The sequence below is a fragment of the Kwoniella europaea genome, chromosome 1 (assembly GCF_036810445.1).
Source record: "Kwoniella europaea PYCC6329 chromosome 1, complete sequence".
Classification (NCBI taxonomy): Eukaryota; Fungi; Basidiomycota; class Tremellomycetes; order Tremellales; family Cryptococcaceae; genus Kwoniella; species Kwoniella europaea.
Genome location: NC_089487.1, coordinates 3,983,592 through 4,004,130, shown reverse-complemented (window position 1 = coordinate 4,004,130; position 20,539 = coordinate 3,983,592). Strand labels below are relative to the sequence as shown.

The 20,539-nt window shown below is 44.1% G+C and overlaps 7 protein-coding genes across 7 annotated transcripts; 3 read left to right on the top strand and 4 right to left on the bottom strand.

The window, feature by feature from the left end:
• Positions 1-313: 313 nt before the first annotated feature.
• V865_001517 (uncharacterized protein) lies at positions 314-1,886 on the top strand (the record flags this gene model as incomplete). The annotated part of the gene is made up of 9 exons (XM_066225335.1): positions 314-357; positions 452-533; positions 594-601; positions 713-793; positions 913-1,075; positions 1,165-1,342; positions 1,409-1,445; positions 1,561-1,674; positions 1,751-1,886. The coding sequence occupies 9 exons, from the start codon at positions 314-316 to the stop codon at positions 1,884-1,886; spliced, it is 843 nt and encodes a 280-aa protein (XP_066081432.1).
• A 396-nt stretch (positions 1,887-2,282) lies between these two features.
• Positions 2,283-7,399, top strand: V865_001516 (uncharacterized protein; the record flags this gene model as incomplete). The annotated part of the gene is made up of 36 exons (XM_066225334.1): positions 2,283-2,322; positions 2,429-2,656; positions 2,738-2,821; positions 2,879-2,938; positions 2,998-3,048; positions 3,102-3,151; positions 3,224-3,322; positions 3,394-3,448; positions 3,511-3,545; positions 3,613-3,789; positions 3,843-3,864; positions 3,920-4,014; positions 4,069-4,159; positions 4,220-4,271; positions 4,323-4,358; positions 4,416-4,585; positions 4,645-4,706; positions 4,759-4,825; positions 4,886-4,949; positions 5,004-5,125; positions 5,171-5,252; positions 5,308-5,430; positions 5,489-5,536; positions 5,603-5,643; positions 5,702-5,776; positions 5,829-5,905; positions 5,968-6,064; positions 6,134-6,171; positions 6,236-6,400; positions 6,470-6,541; positions 6,602-6,629; positions 6,721-6,914; positions 6,972-7,039; positions 7,119-7,209; positions 7,277-7,293; positions 7,366-7,399. The coding sequence occupies 36 exons, from the start codon at positions 2,283-2,285 to the stop codon at positions 7,397-7,399; spliced, it is 2,910 nt and encodes a 969-aa protein (XP_066081431.1).
• Positions 7,400-7,689: 290 nt separating this feature from the next.
• Positions 7,690-8,087, bottom strand: V865_001515 (uncharacterized protein; the record flags this gene model as incomplete). The annotated part of the gene is made up of 2 exons (XM_066225333.1): positions 7,690-7,862; positions 7,934-8,087. 2 exons carry the CDS (start codon positions 8,085-8,087, stop codon positions 7,690-7,692), a joined length of 327 nt encoding a protein of 108 aa, XP_066081430.1.
• A 796-nt stretch (positions 8,088-8,883) lies between these two features.
• Positions 8,884-9,260, bottom strand: V865_001514 (uncharacterized protein; the record flags this gene model as incomplete). Its single annotated transcript, XM_066225332.1, has 2 exons — positions 8,884-9,110; positions 9,188-9,260. The coding sequence occupies 2 exons, from the start codon at positions 9,258-9,260 to the stop codon at positions 8,884-8,886; spliced, it is 300 nt and encodes a 99-aa protein (XP_066081429.1).
• A 1,831-nt stretch (positions 9,261-11,091) lies between these two features.
• Positions 11,092-12,531, bottom strand: V865_001513 (uncharacterized protein; the record flags this gene model as incomplete). Its single annotated transcript, XM_066225331.1, has 4 exons — positions 11,092-11,196; positions 11,275-11,789; positions 11,861-11,937; positions 12,014-12,531. The coding sequence occupies 4 exons, from the start codon at positions 12,529-12,531 to the stop codon at positions 11,092-11,094; spliced, it is 1,215 nt and encodes a 404-aa protein (XP_066081428.1).
• A 399-nt stretch (positions 12,532-12,930) lies between these two features.
• V865_001512 (uncharacterized protein) lies at positions 12,931-16,042 on the bottom strand (the record flags this gene model as incomplete). Its single annotated transcript, XM_066225330.1, has 6 exons — positions 12,931-14,114; positions 14,183-14,308; positions 14,434-14,562; positions 14,625-14,753; positions 14,873-15,163; positions 15,223-16,042. 6 exons carry the CDS (start codon positions 16,040-16,042, stop codon positions 12,931-12,933), a joined length of 2,679 nt encoding a protein of 892 aa, XP_066081427.1.
• A 1,673-nt stretch (positions 16,043-17,715) lies between these two features.
• V865_001511 (uncharacterized protein) lies at positions 17,716-19,765 on the top strand (the record flags this gene model as incomplete). The annotated part of the gene is made up of 4 exons (XM_066225329.1): positions 17,716-18,028; positions 18,229-18,361; positions 18,420-19,375; positions 19,563-19,765. 4 exons carry the CDS (start codon positions 17,716-17,718, stop codon positions 19,763-19,765), a joined length of 1,605 nt encoding a protein of 534 aa, XP_066081426.1.
• Positions 19,766-20,539: the final 774 nt, after the last annotated feature.

Sequence of the window (20,539 nt, the reverse complement as noted above, 5' to 3'; positions counted from 1 at the left end):
TTTGTTATCACAGATCCAGATTCAAAGTTCATATGACCAGGTCGTATTCTCTTGCATATCTCGGACTGCATGAGGATTGTGAACATCCTATGAGGATAGCAGACCATCAAGCCATAAATAAATACATATAAATTCCATCCTCAAGTCAACGTCATCTCACCTCCACCGCACATGTCCGCTGCTCAGTCAAGTTACAACTCCACCATCCATCCTCCCCCTCTTGCCATCTTATTTCGATCATCACTGTATAACAACACTACAACCGTCGTATGGAACAAGCTTGATGATACCTACAAGATTGAGACTTGGCAATATGACAGGAATGATCATGCCCAAGATGATGTACGGTACGGCATGGTGAGTGGTTCACACAACCCCAGCACAGTTGAGTAGACATAATCTGATAAGTTTCGTACCGATCAATGACTTATTCAATGATGTATGAGTATAGGAAGAAAGAGCGTACGACAGAATTAGTCACTCAGGCTATCAAAGCTGGTTTCAGAGGGGTCGATACAGCTTGTCAACCCAAGGTGAGTCCAGTATATCTCAAATGCCGTATGAGCGGAGCTGATATAGACAATGTGGTATAGCATTACAGGTTAGTCATCTTATTGACCATCGTACCTTCCCGGTATCCCGGTCAGAAGGAATGACGGGAAGATGATCTTGGTGCAGTAGCTGATATGATACCATGACCTGGCGATAATAGAGAAGATCTAGTTGGCAAAGCTCTACGAGAATTTATTGATCAAGGGGTAGTGAAGAGGGAAGATGTATTTATACAGACAAAGTAAGTCTAAAGTCGCATAGTACTCTTTCAACTCATGAATATTCATTGCATATCATGTCTATTCGATAATTGGATAGACCCTTAGTGCATCTTTAGCTGATACTGTATCATTTAAATAGATTCACATCATTAGACGGACAAGATAAATCACAACCACTCCCTTACGATCCTAATCTACCTATTCCAGAACAAGTAAAGCAGAGCTTTGGAACTTCTCTGAAGAACTTGGGAGTGGATTATGTGGATTCGGTTGTATTGCATTCTCCCTTAAGGAGTAAAGAGGTAAGTTGCAATTTATCCTATTTCAAGTAAGATGTTCTATTTCACCCTCAACCATCGATACTAACATCGACGTCGATAAAATTCCTTAGCAAACCCTCTCTGCGTATCAAGCTCTCGAGACATTCGTTAAAGAAGGTAAGATCCGTCAATTGGGTATATCCAATATCTACGATCCGAAATTACTGTTATGGTTGATTGAGAGGGTTGAAGTGAAGGTTGGAGTGGTTCAGAATAGGTGGTATGAAGGGAATGGATGGGATTGGGCAGGTAGGTGATTGTACTTCGTTCTTACATGTTGTATTGAAAGTTGATCTGATCTTCTTTTGGATATAGTCTGGGAGATCTGTCAGAAGAATGATATACGATATCAGTGAGTGTGCTTCCACTTGATACAATAATCGTCAAACGAGATCGTTCATAAGTGGATACAACAAACTTTCATAGTGAATCGAGTGATGGCTGATACTTTTTATCCGTGTTGATAGATCTTTCTGGACATTAACCGGTTCACCTTCCCTCCTCCAACATCCCCATTTGATCAACCTCGCTTCTAAATATGGTTTGACACCTGAACAAACTGTATACAAATTATGTCAATTGTACGTTACCCGTGAATGTCATACATATACAATGTCCATTACACCTTGAGCTGACCTTTGCTCTTTTCAACTCAAGATGGAATATAACACCATTATGTGGATCGACCACTTTATCCCATATCAACGAAGCACTCGCTGTTGAGGGTGCGACTGGGTTGAAGGAGGATACACCTGAAGTGAAACAGTTGTGGGATGCCATGCATTCTGTATGATCATCTTATATCGTGATCGAGTGTTCTCTTTGTAGGTTGTATCATCACATGTATCACTTGAATGCTTACTATGATTTCAACCTCATAACTCATAATATCCGTCATGCGCACAGACCCCTCAAACGATGCACGGATGCTATTTCACCATTCACCTTTCCGCATCTGTTGGATGGTGTGGATGGGTCCGTGCACCATCAAACACAGTAGTATCAATGTTCACTGGCCATGTTGACAAAAACACCGTCAGCTCTCGTTTCTATCAATTACCACTTTGCTCATCTTTCCTTCTCTCCCTTTTCCTTCTTTCCTCTTCCATCTTTCCTTCACTTTTCATACTCGATATTCAACCCTTCCTATCATCGGCCTTCTCCTCACAAAGCTCAGTGGCCAGCCAATATGGCAAAGACTAGACCAGCTCGAGGAGATACTCTTCAAGGTATGTCGAATTCACCCCAGCTTCGATTGGCAAAAGTTCACCGCCCATTGATGACCTAGTTCATGACACTGATGATGATTTCCGGATACATCCATCTTATCTGCAGGCTCTCTAGGCAATTTACATCCACTGCTCGACGATCTCTCACGAATCACCAGCACTCAAGCGATCCCCCTTGAACAATTGATGAAAGCATTGGACTCTGTCAGATTCCAGGTCGATAAGTATAAGAAAAGTAAAGTGACTAAGAAGAGGAAGGTGAACGATGTTAACGATGATCATGATGAAGGATATAAAGTGGATTTGTGGATTAAAAATGAAATGGACGAAATTGGTATGTTCGGTCCTGGATCTTCAACCTCGAGCTCGTAGGATAGATTGAACTGACGATGTGCTATGTTTAACTCTTCCTTAGGCGTAAAGATATGGAATACCACTTCAGAGGTCGAACGGATGTTTGGAAAGAAAACAGGAGAAGATAAACAATTGATCGCTTCTCGTGAGTTCCGAGTCTTACCAGATGTTTCAAATAGCTAATTCTTCTATCTCCCATCAGTTCGACAAACTTCCTTCCGATTGCTCGAGGCTTCTACTGATTCCAAACTGCATTTAGGCTGTAGGTACACTACTTTACCTTGAGGCGGATCAATAGACTGATATATGGGTGCCACATAGTGGTAATCCGTTTGCTTCGTGCTGCTTCAGAAGCTGTATCTTCCCTTGCTCGTCAGTTGATATCACCAATAAATACGCAATCTTTATAGCTTACATGTTCACAGAGGCAAATCAGATGGCGACAGCTGAAGAGCTTGCACTTCTGGGTGCAGAGGTAAGCATGATCATCCTTATGTTTCCAATCGATTATGGAAGGTTGACGGAAAATGAAATTCACCCAATTTAGTATCAGCAAACCATAAGCTCCTCGAGTGCCCCAGATGAAATTGGGGAAGCAGACAAGCTTCATGCTATATTGCATTTCCTACTTGCCAGGGTTGATCTGGTGAGTGGCAGCTCACAACTCGATTACTTCCTACCTAGGTGTCGATCCTGACTATGATCAACAACTTCCAGGAAATCTCAAAGACAAACGATAATCTCGCGTTGAGCTTCATGGTCAAAGCATCGAGTAAGGTCGTTTCACTACAATCGTGAAAATTTCGGAGCTGAGATCGCCAACTATCGTCTTAGACCTCGATTCAGATGGAACGATGGATCCGGTCGAGGTATGTATATTCCCACAGTCCTAGATATTTATACATATTAATCGAAAAATTTGGTACTATGCCATAGTACCAAGAAATGGCGATCAAATGCTGGTCGATCGCTCAAGAGTTGCTATCACGTCTGAAGGCTACAAAAGCTGTCCCTTTCACAACTACACCGATCGAGTGGCTTCAGCAAGGTTTACTGATCATTGAAAAGGTCAAAGAGCGTAGTGCTCATGCACTCTTGTTGGATAAGATCCGTGTAAGCTCATTCAAAGAGTTTGAAGGATGTATAACGGACTGATCTTCAAGCAGACCACGATTTTGCAAACCATCGGTATGTGATGCTCATCTCTATGACTATGATTTAGAATGCTAAGTGGCGGTGTCAGCGCAAGCGCATTTCAAGAACGCTTCGGACGACCCCCATGCCCTTCAAAATGCAATAAACTCATTGGACGAGATCATCAAAATGACTGATCCTATGGCAGGTAGAGCACAAGATCATGTAGATGATGTGCTGATAATGCACTGATCACAGGATCACCATACAGCGACGCGAATCCGGCAGATTCAGATTCATTTGCTTTCGAAACGGACGGCCACCAACGACCATGCGACTGTACGGAAAGGTGAGTTGCGGTTCTTTCCTGAGCTCTAATAGATAAAAAGCTTTGACGTGTCCAAAATAGCTTTCGAAGAGTTGTTGAAGAATTCGAGATGGTCGGAAGAAACGGTGAACGAGTAAGAGCTCCGTCTTATCGCTCTTGGAACGGTAGCTGAAAACCAGAGTAGACTTTTCGCCCAACTACAAGTATTGAACGCGAATCAGTAAGTCAGTAGGTCGGAATAAAATAATAAGCAGCTAACATCCTTCCATGATACCAGTCCAGAAATACCTCTGAATCTCGCACAAATCATCCTTCATCATGCTATGGCACAAGATGAAGGCCGACCCTACGTACCACGAATTGTCTACGAGGGGGTCTTTTTGGCTCGACAATGTGCTGTTACTCAGCCCCAGGCAGGGTATAATGGTGTTTTGTCCATGCTGGACGGTTAGTCTGTCTGATTACTCCTCCATAGAAGATTGCACCTGATCTGAACTCGGTTGCAGCGTTAGTCATGAATGGTTCAGAAAAACTTTTAGATCGTACCAGAATTACAGCTATCCAAATGGTGGGTCCGAAAACTGAAAGATTTGGGAGTATAGAGCTGACCTGTCTGGTAGATCCTCAATAGTGTGGCGGGAAAGGCCTACGAGAGCAAAGGAAGTTTTGAAGATGCAGCTCGTTGGTGTGAGTTGCTTGAATGTATGACAAAAGCTGGTCCTGTCACTGAGAATTCAGTGCTTCCAGATCTTCTGGCAGCTCATTCGGCTCTTCTCTCGGACCAATCAGATATACCGTCTCGCGGCAGAAGGTGGGTCTAACTAAGTAGGAACGGCCAGATCAATACTCATTTCCTTCATGGTAGGAAAGCCGTCCTTTGCTACATTCGATTTGGGGATCTGACATCAGCCGAGAAAGAATTGACACAATGTCCTGGGGGAGAAGCATCAACACAATATCTGGCCTTTCTCATCGCTGAAAGACGAGGTACGTTTCCTTCTTGAACCTGGACTTGACTAATGGCGTTTCCAGACGATATTGATAAAGCCAAAGCTGCTATCATCAACATAATGGCTTGTCAGGACGTGCATCCTGGTCAGATCCTCCTGATAACGTAAGTTACCATGATGACACAGTATCGCATTTGTTGCTGATAATCATTCCGACAGATCATTAGCGGAGAAGAAAGGATCGAAGGTACTGCTGTTTGCGGCGCTTCAGACGTTGTTTAATGCCTTACAGCGACCTGGCCTGAAAGAGGGCCTCAAAGTCGAGAGTTTCACCGTGATCAGGTGAGTCATCTAGGCTAGCTCTGTTGTGACGATAACACCACTGACAGCGACACGGCAGGAGCATGATACGCATTATCAGATTGCAATTTGACGGCACTGCCGAGAAGTGAGTACAGTGGCTGCACTACTGTATACCGATGCACATGAAGACTAATTCGTTGTGGTACATCAGAGAGGTTTTAGGGGAGACAATCGTCGGAATTCTTGACTCTGGTAAGGTGAGATCTCTGGATTTATGAAGTTCTTGCTGATAAATCGTCTTTCACTTCAGCCATAGCCTTGTTCAGGCAAAGCCCAGAGGAATACGGATCCCAGGCGAAGGGCATCTCATGGTTGTTCCGGATAGGTAGGTAAAATCGCAATTCATAACCTGAACAAGGCTTATGTGACTTTATTAGCCTATAATGTGGCGGTAGAGCAACTTGCAAATCTCTCAGCCAAAGTCTTATCCGACTTGTTTGATCGCTCGGCTCAAGTGAGTGATCACCTTCAAATAGATTGGTCCTCGATGTCCGGCTGACTTGATTATACACCTAGTTGATCGACTGGTACCGTGATTTCAATCCTGCTGGATTGGATTCGAATTTGGAGAAGATTCGCGCTTCAACGATGTTTGCATGTTTTTGTGGGAAGAGTAAGTGGTTTCCCATGTTGAGAGTTGCTAACATTCTGAATACCAAATGAATTTTGGAATTTTGCCCAGCTTTCCAATATCGAGACCTTCCTGATGGTGAAAACAAAGTAGGTCGACCTTAAAGTTTTGCATGTATGCGGCGAACTGTGCTGATACTGTATTTTACGATAGCTCTTGCTGCGTACCCAGCTCATACAGTATTACGCCATCGTCAAACAGGCGATACCTCCTGAGGACGATGGGAAATCTAACAAAATGAGAGATCTGCTCGAGATCTATCACATCGAGCTGCTGTGCGATGCCTCCAATTGGGAATTGGTGGGAAGGTTCATAGCCGTGAGCGTCTAATATGTGTCCGTGCCATATGTATGTGTACCGCCGCTGATTGATGGACTTTCATCCTAGACGTTCAAGAGTACGAATCTAGCAGATAGTGATAGGTCTATCAGAAGATTGGAGATGGTCGTGAATCTGCTGGTGAGCATAAAGAACTCCTAAATTGAGGTTGCTGCTCATCAGGCAACTCTCCGATCACAGCTGGACAATCCAAATTGCCCGCCTAATCGTAAGTGTCTCAAATCACCGACGAATTCTCCATGAAGCAGCTCCTTCAGGATCACTCCGATCTTCGCTGATCTATATGCCACTTTATATAGTCATCCATGATACCTTAGACACTATCATCAAGACTTGCGTAATCATCCACGAAGCTGAGGTCGTCCGATTCTCCAGGTGGATACGAGGTATAATCACGATCCTTCTGCCTGAAAATGGGCGAGAGGAACAAATCGCCGTTAAATCGTACTTATCCAGAGTATACAAGGTACTCCAAACGACCTTAGGATCTCAAGTGAGTCACAATAGCCGGAAGAAAGTGTCGTATCGCTTATTGAAGCTTCATTAAAAGAATTACCCTCACGATGAAATGCAATGGCTGATCGCTACGACTTGGAGTCGAGGCTTGGACGACTACCAGTAAGCTCCCCATTCTCACACTCTCATATAATATAGGTCAATCGTAATTAATGATGATGATGGTCATTCAACGTGGCAGCCATTCGAGGCTGAATGACGCGAGAAGCTGGTTCGGTCTCTGTCTGAAACTGGCAGATTGTATGCCTGAGGGTGTCATCAACATGCCAAGTGTGAGTGATGCGATTGTTACGATTGTTTAAGATCAAATCTCCGACTGATGGTATGATGGATATGCAGCTCAAGAAGCAATACTCGTAGGTACAACTGTCGCACATGATGTTTGGATAGCCTTGTATGAGTTTAGCTGATTATCAATCACGCTGTAGGCAACTCTTCTCTGGTCGAAACCCTTCCCGGTGAGACCAGCTCTGGTGTTGTCACGTAAGAAGTGCGAAGATGGGTTGTGTCATTGTAAAAATAGTCTGTCAGTGTGAGGTAGGAGATGTTAGTGTATAGAAATGTAGATTTAGTATAGCCGCCCCCGGAAAGCTTCTCAAGGTCATCACCTATATTGTGCTCAATTATACAAACATATGTATCTCAGAAAAATAGCGACGTTAATCGATCATAGATCATGTACTGTGAATATCATGACTGCCATCATTTCACGCACATGTCCATGTTTACTCAGCAACCATATATACCTATAGCTATACTAAAGAATTGGAACCAGGCTTAACAACCGTCGTCGTACTGGTACTACCATTCCGCATCGAGAACTGCTGTAAATCCCTCTTCTTCTGTCTTCGATTCTTACCTATGGTGAACCACCAAAGGAGGAAAAGAATGGCTATCACTCCAATAACTAGGACGATCATCATGACTGAACCATGGACAAGACACTAGACCATCAGCACTCCATTCTTACAACGGATATTTTAGAACAAAACTTACTCGTAAACGAAGTAGAGCTCATTGTCCCTATATAGTTCTGACCTTGACTTGTCAAATTGCCTGTAACGCCACTACCAGAAGTGGCAGAAGCTGAAATGGAAGTTTTCGTGGATCCAGATGAGGAGTCATCGTCATCTTGAGTTCTGGTGGGCATGTTGAAAAGTATCCATTTGATGGTAGTGAGGTTTATCAATTGGATTCGGGAAGGTCGGTTGGGAAGGTCGGTCGTGTGGAGAGTTAGATGTCAGATGCTCAGGTTGTTTTGTTACGTTTTCTACTGACTTTGAATTTGTTATTATTGATCAATTCTAATATGAGGGATGGTTACTGAATGATTTATTCTTTAATGTATAGACCTGCCCCTGTGTAACGCCAGATACCAAAGCTGTTTTTGTTTTTGACGGATTTTGCTAATGAGGATGAGTAGATACGATGATATCAAGCATCGTTAACCTACTTATTTAATCCGTAGACTCATGGGTCTTGTAGCTACAAAGTAGGTATATTGAGCGAGTTTTTCTAAAGGAGGTATTTCGCAGACTAAGGAGAGACCCAGTGTTACCCGTTTCAGAGTCATCCTTTGACTTGTTTCGATGCATCATTAGAGAGGAAGGTAAAAAGCAGGTTAGTCAGTAGTGAATCGGGCATGTCTCCGGGCTCATTAATAAGGCAGCCTTGCTCAATGGGAAACGCCGAGTATGATACTGTAAGGATTGTAGCGGTATCGACTCACCCGTTACTGACCAATATGCCAGTTTGTACTATACGTAGTAGCCGTCTAGTGGAACAACTCATTTAGTGTCAGGCAGACGAGCGTATGTACACAAACCGATATTATACATACAGTATTAATATTATGCCACAATCATCAAGACCATTTCATACTTACATACCGCCTGATATATTGGCCATAAGTCTACACAACAAATACAATACCCTATATATTCACGCTAAGCACTCTCAATCTCTCTTATACAATATTTCTGATACCAAACTCTACTTTTCATACAAAGGAATTTACCTGGTCTGTGAGTTTTCTCATCATCGTCCAAAGTCTCTTTACAATGTTTACATCTTGGGTTTATCCCGAATATCCCTCTACCTACGTATTTGGGCTTGTGCACGTAGAAGATCAGGAGGGTTATGATAGCCAGGATGAGAAAGGCTATGATGGCGACTAGGTAAGAATCATTAGCTCCATGGTACACTTCAGTACCGCCACACCATGAACTATAACAATGCGAGGTGACTTACCGATAATATAGGTTTTGGATGAAGATGAATCGTCAATTGGGGTAGTGGAAGTGGTGGTACTCCTATCTGACATCGCTGTGGCTATTTTAGTGTAATTGAACTGATAAGTACAGTATGATTTCGTTGATGATACTGAATGTTTATTTTAGATCTAATGAATGAATACGGTTGGTGGGGATTATTGTTGGTCTGTATATCAAGATTTAATGTTTTGCCTTCGAGAATAAACTTTGGCTGCAACAAAGAGATACACAAATCACATAGGCTGCCAGTCTTTATGTAGTGTATGATAAATAAAGTGTCTGTAGTAATGCACAAGATCTTACCTTTGTTCAAACGACTGTTTCAGCTTCATCGCAACCTCGGCACGTAAGGATGTTTTGACACATGCTGAAGAAAGGTTCCCACCTTTGATTCAGTACTGTACTCTCGGTCATAGAGCTGTCAAAGATGGGTGTTACAGTAATGGATCCTCCAGGAATATAAAATGTAAATAACGTGTGCGTGGCACTGAGTGAGCATGCCTATGAACTACCACGCACCACGTTCTCGCTCATGAAGAGTCGACTCTGTTCTTTCGGCCGTGACAGTGCAATACTGGGTAAACATTCTACGATATGTATCCTCCAGCCAATATAGTTTTCATTATAAATATGGACTGCATCTTTTCAATAGCTTATACAAAGTAGTCTACAACGTACAGTACACATCACAGTGTACATAATTAGGTGTACTTCGTGGCAGTGGCGATATCATAACGATAATCTCATGAGCCTTACTTTACTGGAATCTGCATTTCCACTTATCCCCTCAAACCTCCCCCGAACCAACCTTCTTTCTCTTATTCGATTTCACCTTAAAACACAAGAACTTTCTATCATCACCCTTTCGACGTAAATAGACGATGTATAATAACGGTAAAGCCAGTACTACCAACACCCCGACCGTTATTCCTACATAAACTATTTTCACAATGAGCGCTCATAAGCATTTTTTATCATACGGGTATATACAGGCACCCAGAGCAGTGGTCGACTTACTATAGATTTGATTGTCAGACTCATCCTGACTGCTGTTCGTAGAGTCATTTTGGGACATACTAAATTTTGATTACTGCGGTTTTACTGTGAGATCGGGATGAAGCGCAGAGTGTCTGGTATCTCCAACAGTGACGGCAAGCGAAATATTACAGCCAAATACAACGTTGAAAGCTTATTATAATATAGTGGAAAATGTGATATCAAAGATGTGTTGTAAGTAGTCGATCTTCTAATTAGTTTTATCCATTGAACGACTGTAATGTCACTGTTCCAAAAATTGATTTTTGAACTCAATTCGACCGACCCGCTCCATGTGGATAAGGTTTATATATCACACATACTGGAATTGTTCAAACATGAACAGTGAAGCATCCTTTGAGGGTATACAATGGGTTTGAACTGGCAAAAGAAGTTTTATCAATGAACAGTCAAGATACTGTACATTTTACAGTACTTTGAGGTAAATCAATCTCTCAAACTTAGATCGTCAAAGGTTGACTTTCCCATATAGAGTGAGAATGGAAAGATGAGATGAACGGAGAGCACTGGTGACTTGAGACAGAAGTTGAGATATGCGACTTTTCTTCCAACATCCACCAATTCATCCGCCCCGTCTATCGAAGTTGAATCTGGAGTACGGAAATTCAACGAGACCAGCAACAAGGACAATTGATATGCATCTGAGTATGAAGGATGAACAGACTTTTGGGAAGTCTCAGTCAATGTAACAGCTTGATCGAAGGCATATCTTGCCATACGGATGCGAATCGTTATATGATTCGTCACGATATTGCACGGGATACGTACTGTATCTTGACTGCTTGAAGGGGAATCCAGTCCCTTGTCCCTGGCTCGGCCGACCTCTCAGTCTTTTAGTCTTTTCTGGATATCAAGTATATCCAGCACATCCTTCTTGAACACCTCCCCCGCTTCCCCGTTCATCCCACTCGTATGTAACCCATCGGGATCCTACAGCACAAGATGAACGACCAGATCAGTTGATTCATTTTGTCAATATCGTGGTTGCAAGGGCTAGATACGACTTACCAATCTCATCCTCACATCCACTCCATCTCTTTTCATTCCCTTTCCCAGATCTTCAATCTCATCCCTGAACAACTCCCTACCTCCATAATGTACATACACCTTGGTCCCTTCTTCTCTCAAATATTTCCATCCGCCAGAGACCATTTTGGCAGGACTGGCATATCCACTCTCCAGAAAATCTGGGGTGAAGTATCGCGTAGCACTTTTTACGGCCTGTCCTAAGCGTATAGGCGATAATTGACAATAATTCGAATTATAATTGTAAGAAGGATACGATAAAGTAAAATCTGACCATGGGGAAGAAAGGATCAAGTATCCGATTTGGGGCAAGCCTAGATCCCGTAGGTATTGAGATAACATCAAAGCTAGATGCGCACCTGCCGATTCGCCCAATAAAATTATATTCCGAGGAGGGATATCGAGTTTACGAGTCAAGTAGATATAGGCCGAGAGGACGTCTAGGAGAGGGGCTGGGAATGATGAAGTGGGAGAAAGGGTTTTCCGGTAATTTACGCCTAAGTCATTGGTCAGCTAAATCAATCACCTCACAGAGAAACTATGATATTGAGGAATATAGAGTACTTACTTAGGCATTGTACACCAGTCGATTTGGATATTTCCATTGGGAATGGCGTCCATAATGGATGTCCTCTTATGTATCCTCTGTAAATCCGACGATCAACTTCAACTCATCGCTACCTGTAGACACTCTCAGATGCTAGTATTGAGTATGACTCACCCTCCATGTACATGCAAAATCACCTTCCCCTCTCCAACCCCACCCTTGCTTAATGCAACTAACGGATCGATCCAAAATCCAGGTCTGACTTCTCCTTTTACATGTTCTACTTCCGCTATTCCCTTGATATACTCTTTCCCTACAGGATCCAACCTAATCACTTTCACTTCGATCTCACCCTTTTTCTGAGCTTCGATGTACGGTTCACCCGGAGGAGCGATCTTCCAATCGTCCCAATCCGCCGGTAAGGGTGGTATCCACCAACCTGTCAAGGTGACCCATAACTTATTTAATCGAGTTGTAACCCGCCGATTTAGTGTCCAGCTTGGGAATGGTCTAGGAGTAAGTGACTGTAGGACGAAAAGGTATGGTACGTAGAAAGGTATAATCAGGAGGTACATGAGGTAAGCTATGGATGTTATGAGGGTGTAGGTGAGATGGGAAGGGGCGTTAGGTGCAGTTGGATTAGGAGCAGGTCGGACGTAATTGGACGATGAAGTTGCGTTATCTCTGAACATGTTGTCGTTGATATTGATTAGCTGAGAGTAGGCTTAGAGCTATGTATGACTGGCATCTGCAAACTACGAGTCATCGTACTTGTACTTGTATCCATTCGAGGGAAAATCAGTACTTTTTGTATCTTATCTTAGCTTCAGCTAACTATCCCCCGGCCCGGAGCACGCCGGATGAATTATCTACAGCGACATGTCGAGCAGAATGGTAAAGTTGATTAAATACAGATAATTCTTTTCATCGATATATTCATACTGTATAAAATTGCTACTGCATTCACTAAATTTACTAGAACTGTTTCACTCAATCAGATAATATGGCTACATGGTAGGTACTATTCTTCTCCCTCTTCTTCGGGTATATGGGAAATGATTTTTTTTTTTGGTTGAGATCCTCCATTCCGCTTAGTGCTTCAATTTATCCTTAATCTTACCAAACAACCCCCTCTTCTTCTCGCTACTCGTACTTGCATTTCTGGAATGCCCATTCCCACTACTAGATGTCTTTCCGTTACCATTATCAGTCGCATATCCAGGTGTAGTCTTAGTAGTTGGAGAAGCTGGTGAGGTGGTTGACTTGGTAGTTGGTGTAACGGGACTAGCCCCATTCACACCAGCGATATCTTTAGCTTCCTCAACAGAAGTAGGGTGAGGTATCGAAGAGTCCTTCGAAGTAGTAGCACCTTCTACGGGCTTCTCATTTGGGGTCGTCTCTTTAATAGCCTTTTGAGTAGGTCCATTGGCGGGTGGTTCAGTGTTTACTTTATTCTTGGTCAAATCAGATTCTTGAGCAGGAGCGTCAACGATCGCTTCAGCCTTCTTCTTTTCCTCTTGCAACTTATCATCGCCACCAGTCACAGTAGGGTATGATCCAGGTTTCCTTTCAGTACCTTCGGATCCTCTAGTCGAGGGATGTCCAATACCTTCATGTTCGTTTCCAGGTGTCAAAGAAGTAGTATGACTAGGTCCAGTACCGGGTGTAGTTGACTTCTGTCCTAATCCAGCAGAAGTAGAAGTGGTATCTAATTCTTCATGTTCTGGAACAGTTATTCCATCACCAGCCAGAGGTGAAATCTTGCTTACTGAACCTTCATGTCCGTGTCTTATAGCTGTGACAGAAGCGGCAGAGCTTGTTCGTTCGTTGGCATGTCGAGTCTCAGGAACAGCCAAAGCCGATGAAACTCCATCAGAAGATTCGATGGAGGCAGGGGCGGTGGTAGCTGTAGCAGGTGAGAGTGTAGAGGTAGCGGGAGTGGATCCACTCTCCACAGTAGAAGTAGGTTCAGGCGCTGTAGTGAGGCTGTTGGCGTTGGAAGATGAAGTACCGAGTGTAGCTGGAACGTCGGTCGCACCTTTATCACCACCGAGTCCGAGAGAGGTAGAAGGGAGAGCAGGAGCGAGGCCAGCGTAGCTCGAACCGGATGATGCACCTCGGGAAGTTGACTCGGTAGCAGTACCGGAAGGACCAGCACTGCCTGAAGCAGTTGTGAGATCGTTCGAAGTTGTTCCGGAGGGTCCAGCAAGTCCTGAAGTACCGGATGGTCCGGCAGCGGAAGAAGCAGGTTTGAGCTCTTGGTATGCATTGGTAGCTGAATTCGATCGCTGATTTAGCCATGACACTTCTTCTGATAATCCCACCGAGAAATGATGTACTCACCTCGTTCATCTGGAAGAACAGCTACACCACTTTCTCCAATTTGACCAGGTAGAGCACCGATACCACCGGAAGTCTCACCAGGAAGGATGCCTTGGTTCTCTTGCGAAGGCAAGGTGAGTGGAGCGTCTGGAAAGGTAAAAGGACATGAGCAGTCAGCATGATGACAAAGATATTAGGTCACGTCTATGATTTGGGACATTGAGGAAATTACTGAAAACAACCTGACTGAACAAAAAAGAGACTGTGCTTACTCTTCTCGTCGGGCAAAACAGCTACACCTCGCTCATTGCTCGAACCAGGTAAAGCACCTACACCGGAAGTGTGTTCTCCGGGTAACGCACCAGCAGGTTCTTCCGAGGGTAAGGAGTATCGAGGAACAACTAAACATACTATTCAGCGAGAGCCCCTTCGGCAAATCAGAGTTGTCGAGTGATGTACTTACTGGCTACGGGAACTTGACGACCTGGACCGGCAGCTACGAAAGCTGGGCTTGCAGCTGCGAAATTATCTACGAAACCCGAGATTTTGGTTCGCAGTTCTGAATCTCTACTGAGCGAAGCTGATGCTCGTCCTATATGAGTTAATGATACATGTCAGCTGGATCCATAATGCGATTCTATACACGCAGGTAGGATAGAGGTCTTTATAACACCCCGAGGCAGCAATGATAGATATAGATTGCACACTCACGTTGAGTATTTTGTAAAGTCCCTTGAGCATCTTCTACCAGTCTTGACGCTTTGTCTTTAGCCTGATCAAACAGAGCAGTCACACTGGATCTTCTACCTTGAGGTGGCGAGACGCCCAATTGAGCAGAAGATGATTTAGGTGAAGTGGGAGATGCAGAGAAAGCATCTTTGATTGGTGTGGGAATGACGTTGAAAGCTGCTCTGCCGACTGAATCGAGACCTTCTGCTATGTCGTGGTATAATGAGGTTGGCGCATTGGGAGCTGTACCGGGGAGTGGAACAGTTTGTGTAGCTACATATACAATCCTACCGTCAGCTTACATGGTAACGACTAAGGGGGACATGACTCACATCCCCAACCACCAGGTAGTTCTTGTCCTGGAGTACTCAAACCTGAATCTTGTCTTTGATTGGCAGGATGTATAGGAATAGCATTCCCAGCCAATTGTCTAGCGGCTTGTTCTCTTCCCGACAAATCGCTCAATCGCCTTCCATCGGCAGTGAGGGCAGTAGAGTGTCCCGGTAAATCTGAGGCAGGTGCTCCAGATGTTGAACCTCTTCTAGCCTGTTGATGATGAGGTGTAGGATCTAACAATTCTTTACCCTTCTCTTGAATCTGCTTTAATTCATCTTGACTGATCTCTTCAGGTTTGGCTGAAGTGGCTGAAGAAACATTCGCAGTCAAGGCAGCTTGTTCTGCTGCCTTCCTCGCTTGGAGTTCCGCTTTGGTTATCCCTTCAGAATGCAATTGACCAGTTTGGGCGTTGATCGACGTACCGGGTTTAGGAACCAATGGTGAACTTCCTAAACCACCTCCACCAGAAGGCAAAGAGACTTGATCGTTCAATTCTGCTGAAGTGGAAGATGAAAGTTGAGCAGTAACCGCTGCCGCCTCTGCTGCTCTCTTCGCTTGAAGTTCTTCTAAAGTGATACCTTCCGAATGGGGTTTACCAGTTTGAGCGTCAGTGGAAGTTCCAGGTTGGGGTACTAATGGACTTGAACCCAGGCCTGGTCCACCACTAGTACCAACCTGCTGAGATTGGGGAGCATCACCAGCTTGGACGAAGCCTGATGTCTGGGCTGTGGGGGCTGTAGCTGATCCAGGAAGGTCGGTGTTGGTGTTGGGTCCGGGCACGTAGTTGATTCCTGCTAGATTGGGTAGGAAGGACATGGTGGGAGCGTTACTAAAGTGTATGAAGTGGTATGATAGTGCTTAGTATCTGATCAGGTATATGTACTGATAGAACATTACATTTGCATTCCCATCCACGCCCATGACTCTATGATCATCACTCCATTATCGCACGGGACTGAGTGATTTGAAAATGGTACCAGTTAAATGAGGAATGAATAGGTGGAGTGACGTCATCTGACCTGTATTTAGCGCAAAACGTCACCATTTAGTGCCAATTTGTCTGCGATCCTCACCCACGTCCACGTCCACATCCCACATCCTCGTATCCTTTATTTCTTAGATGGGACAATGTTGATCGGCCGATCAAGGAGAGCTGTATGCATACGATCATTCATCTGCAGTAAGGCAGGCAAGTTGCTGAATGACCTGTATCAGTCAAACACCGTTTAATGGTAAATTCAGCATCCCTCCACTTGTCATCTCGTCGTGGTTGTCGCCAGCACGGAGTGGCAGGATGATCAATCGGCACTAGTGGTTCTTAAATCCAGAATGCCTGCCTTAGTTAACGAGAAGAAAGAAAGGTAAGATCCGCAGATCAAGGTCTCGTGTCGGGCCGGCTGCTACAGTTGTGGACCTGTCCCTAGGCATCAAGAACTTTCATCACCTTTCTTCACGTTTCAGTCCAAAACTGTTTTCTCGTGTTCATAATGAATGCGGCACCGCGAGTATACAACCACGACAAGATCTCTTGTGGGTGCCCACCCTCTGCGCATTCCAGGATTTTTTGCCCCCGTGGTGGCTATTGATGGAGCAGGAATAGGTAATTAAGGCACCGTTCACCATGTTCCCATCTTTTTTGTTAAGTTGGAGAGATTTACCCTGAAGATGGCGAAAGAAGAGAAAGAGAGACTAACCTCTTCCATCCATTTATTGTGATGGACTACTGTACATCTTGGCGGTACTGACGGAGTAGACGGGGCGATTAGGTATCGCTTCCGAAGCATGAACCCGTAGCTTGCATTTTGGCCGTAACAACAGTACCTGATAAAGAGCAAGGTTCGATGTACGAGTCTATCTCAAACAACTTGAACCGAGTGGTGGTACAAGCCATAGGCATTGGCTTTTCCGCTCTTTTGTTTATGCAAGGATTGTACTATTTCACCACAACAAAGCTGTTGAACGGTCATCTATACATATCAGTCAATCGTCCAGTCCATTTGTTGTATGCGACGGACCCCGATCAGATCGTCAACCGATACAAATGCGACTCGGATCTATCTGCTCTGCATGAATTATACGAGTACATACATACATAATCCCTCAACAGGCACACAACAAACCCGGTTGACCCTTTCTTTCCACTTCTTACATTCTTACAACATTTCAACATTTCAACCTTAACGCGTCATCTTACCACTACTCTCTTCCATATATCGACATCATCCATCCCATCTCATCATTACTCTACCATCTTACCCTCGTCGCTACTCGTATCACCTACATCAACAAGGATCGCCAGAGCAATAGGCAGTTGAATGATATCGGAGAAAGAATACCAGTCATCCGATCAATCCAATTTCGATCATTTCTCTCTATCAACAAACAAAGATAAAACCAAACTACCACGCACATAGATAACCTGGTTACCATCAATCCACTTGAACCCGAAACTTTACGATAACATAGTGTATTACACCAACGCCGGCAAGATGGATACCGACAAACCACCTTCCACTACCTCCACCCCTTCGTCCTCCTCGTCATCATCCTCTACGCCAAAAGAGAAAGAAAAACCAAAGAAATTCAAATTAGATCCCATGTCTCTGTTACTCCCTCATGAGAGACAGGCTTACCTCGCTACCAATGCTGCTGTACCACCTCCGCCCCCAAAACAGCAACAGCAGATTAGACCGCAAGGGTATATGTCGATGAGTAGACCTCAACATGCTCCATCACCCGAGCAAGGACAGCAGCAGCAAGCTGGACCCAGTAGATTGGCTGGGAATGAGGGCGGTAAGAATGGTGAGTGCTTTGTTCTGAACTGTGGGAAATCGCAGTAGCTGTGGTGTCAATGCAAAGTTTGATAGAAGAGCTCGAGGAGCTGCCGGGAAATCATTATGATCTGATATATGATGAGATGCATACCGAAAAGAGGGGTGTCCTTCGTATCCGCGACTGTACTCGATTTCCAGAATATGCTAACACTTTCGTATCTGTCCTAGCCCAACCCCACCCTCCCACCCAGATCCCGTCTCAAGCACTCCCGATCTCTCCACCAGCCTCACTCATGTCCACACCCCCACCCGCACAATGGGACGCTTCATCTCTCCTCCACTCCCTACTCTCTAGACGGCAGTTCCTCCCTGGCCTCGCACTACGCCCATCATACACCTTATTATCCCTTACGTGGTAGTAAAGTCCGTTTGGAAGATTGGGAGATAGTCGAGACATTAGGTACAGGTACATTCGGGAGAGTACTACTGGTCCGTCAGAGGCCTTCTTATAGACCTACACCATATCATCCCATCTTCCCACATCTATTTCAATCCCTTGATCCACTCTCTCCTAGTCCTTCATCGACTCAACAATCAGACAATCAATTACCTCATTTCGCCATGAAAGTGTTGAAGAAATCGGAAATTGTTAGGTTGAAGCAAGTCGAACATATAAATTCCGAAAGATCAATATTGGAGAAAATCAGACATCCATTCATTGTCGAATTATACTCAACATATCAGGATCAACTCAACGTCTATATGCTTCTATCTTACATTCCAGGTGGAGAGCTGTTCTCCCATCTACGAAGAGCAGGAAGGTTCTCTGCGGACGTAACTAGATTCTATCTCGCATCGATCATACTGGCAATCGAATATCTACATTCGAAGAACATCATATATAGAGATCTCAAACCTGAAAATTTATTATTAGATAGATATGGGTATTTGAGAATAGCTGATTTTGGATTTGCCAAAATAATCGAAGATCGTACTTTCACATTATGTGGTACTCCAGAATACCTTGCACCGGAGATAGTCTTATCGCAGGGACATGGGAAAGCTGTCGACTGGTGGGCATTGGGTATATTGGCTTTTGAAATGTTAGCTGGATATCCACCTTTCTTCGATGATCATCCTTTAGGTATATACGAAAAGATCCTAAGGGGAGATATAGCTTTCCCATCTCATATTGATCCCTATGCGAAAGATTTAATTAGAGGTTTGTTAACTGCCGATAGGAGTAAGAGATTAGGAAATTTGAGGAATGGTGCGAGAGATGTAATGTCCCATGCGTGGTTTGCTGGAGTGGATTGGAGAACCTTGGAAAGGAAGGAGATTGGGGCGCCGATCGTTCCCAGAGTGGCCAGTATGGGTGAGTACGAGCTTGCTTTTTCGGTCTTCTATCCCTGTATGATCACACTTTGACATTTTCGGAAGAGAAGGAAAGAAAAACACCATCAGCCCTTTCATTGAATGGGATGAAAATATGGTCTATATGAAGTACTCGTGATGGTTTTCGGATAACAAAAGCTGACCTTATGATGATCTACGCTTATCAGGTGACTCGCAAAACTTCCAACGATATCCACCACCTCGTCCACACGAATTACCAGGTATATTTGGGCAACCGTACGATGTCACTACCGATCAATATGGTGATCTGTTCAGAGATTTCTCTTTCCCACACCAGGGCAACCCTACAAATGTCGGTGGTAGTACGGGTAGTGAGAGTGCTTCGCCTGTTATGAGTGAAGGGAGGTAGACGGATGGCTAGGATGAGAGCCATTCTCAAGGGACGACGCATTAACAAGACGGCTGGATATTGCTTGTTGGAGTGATAACATAAGTCATCGGATATAGCGAATGATCAAAAATCTATAATCAGATCGAAAATCGTCAGATGATGGAAAAGGAAGAGTGAACAAGCGGAACAACAAATATTGAATGAAGCCCTAGAGGCGTTTCGTCCAGATTTGGATGAGGTGAGAAGAAAAAAAAAGCTAAAGGAATTAGATAGATGCATATCCCCCAGCACAAGGTTTCCCTTCAATGACCTATAATGTTCGAACATATACATTGCATCTAACGTTTATATCTCATATCTTATACCTTTTTGTATGTTTATAACAATCCAAATCGAAGTAGATGAATATCAAAAAAACTGTAACACGTACAAGCTTGATTATGGTATGAACAAGAGAACAGCATATGGAAGAGCTTTACCATAGATGGACACTCCTCTATGCGGTTCTCCTCCAACATGCCACTCTGAGTACGGGGAGAACTGCACTGATAAGCGTGATAAGGTGTGACAGATATCAGTGTATCAGTCATTGATAAGCGGGTGGACCGGTTAAGGTGGTGGGATAGACCGGTCATAGTCCACTCAACCTTACTCTGTATACATACAGTACAGTCACATTCCCATCATACACTCACTCATTCCTTTATCTCCCTTCCTCATCATCTCATCCATCAACTTACATCCCTCCATCGTATATGCTATCTGGTTGGGAATCAAGTAGATCCCAATCTC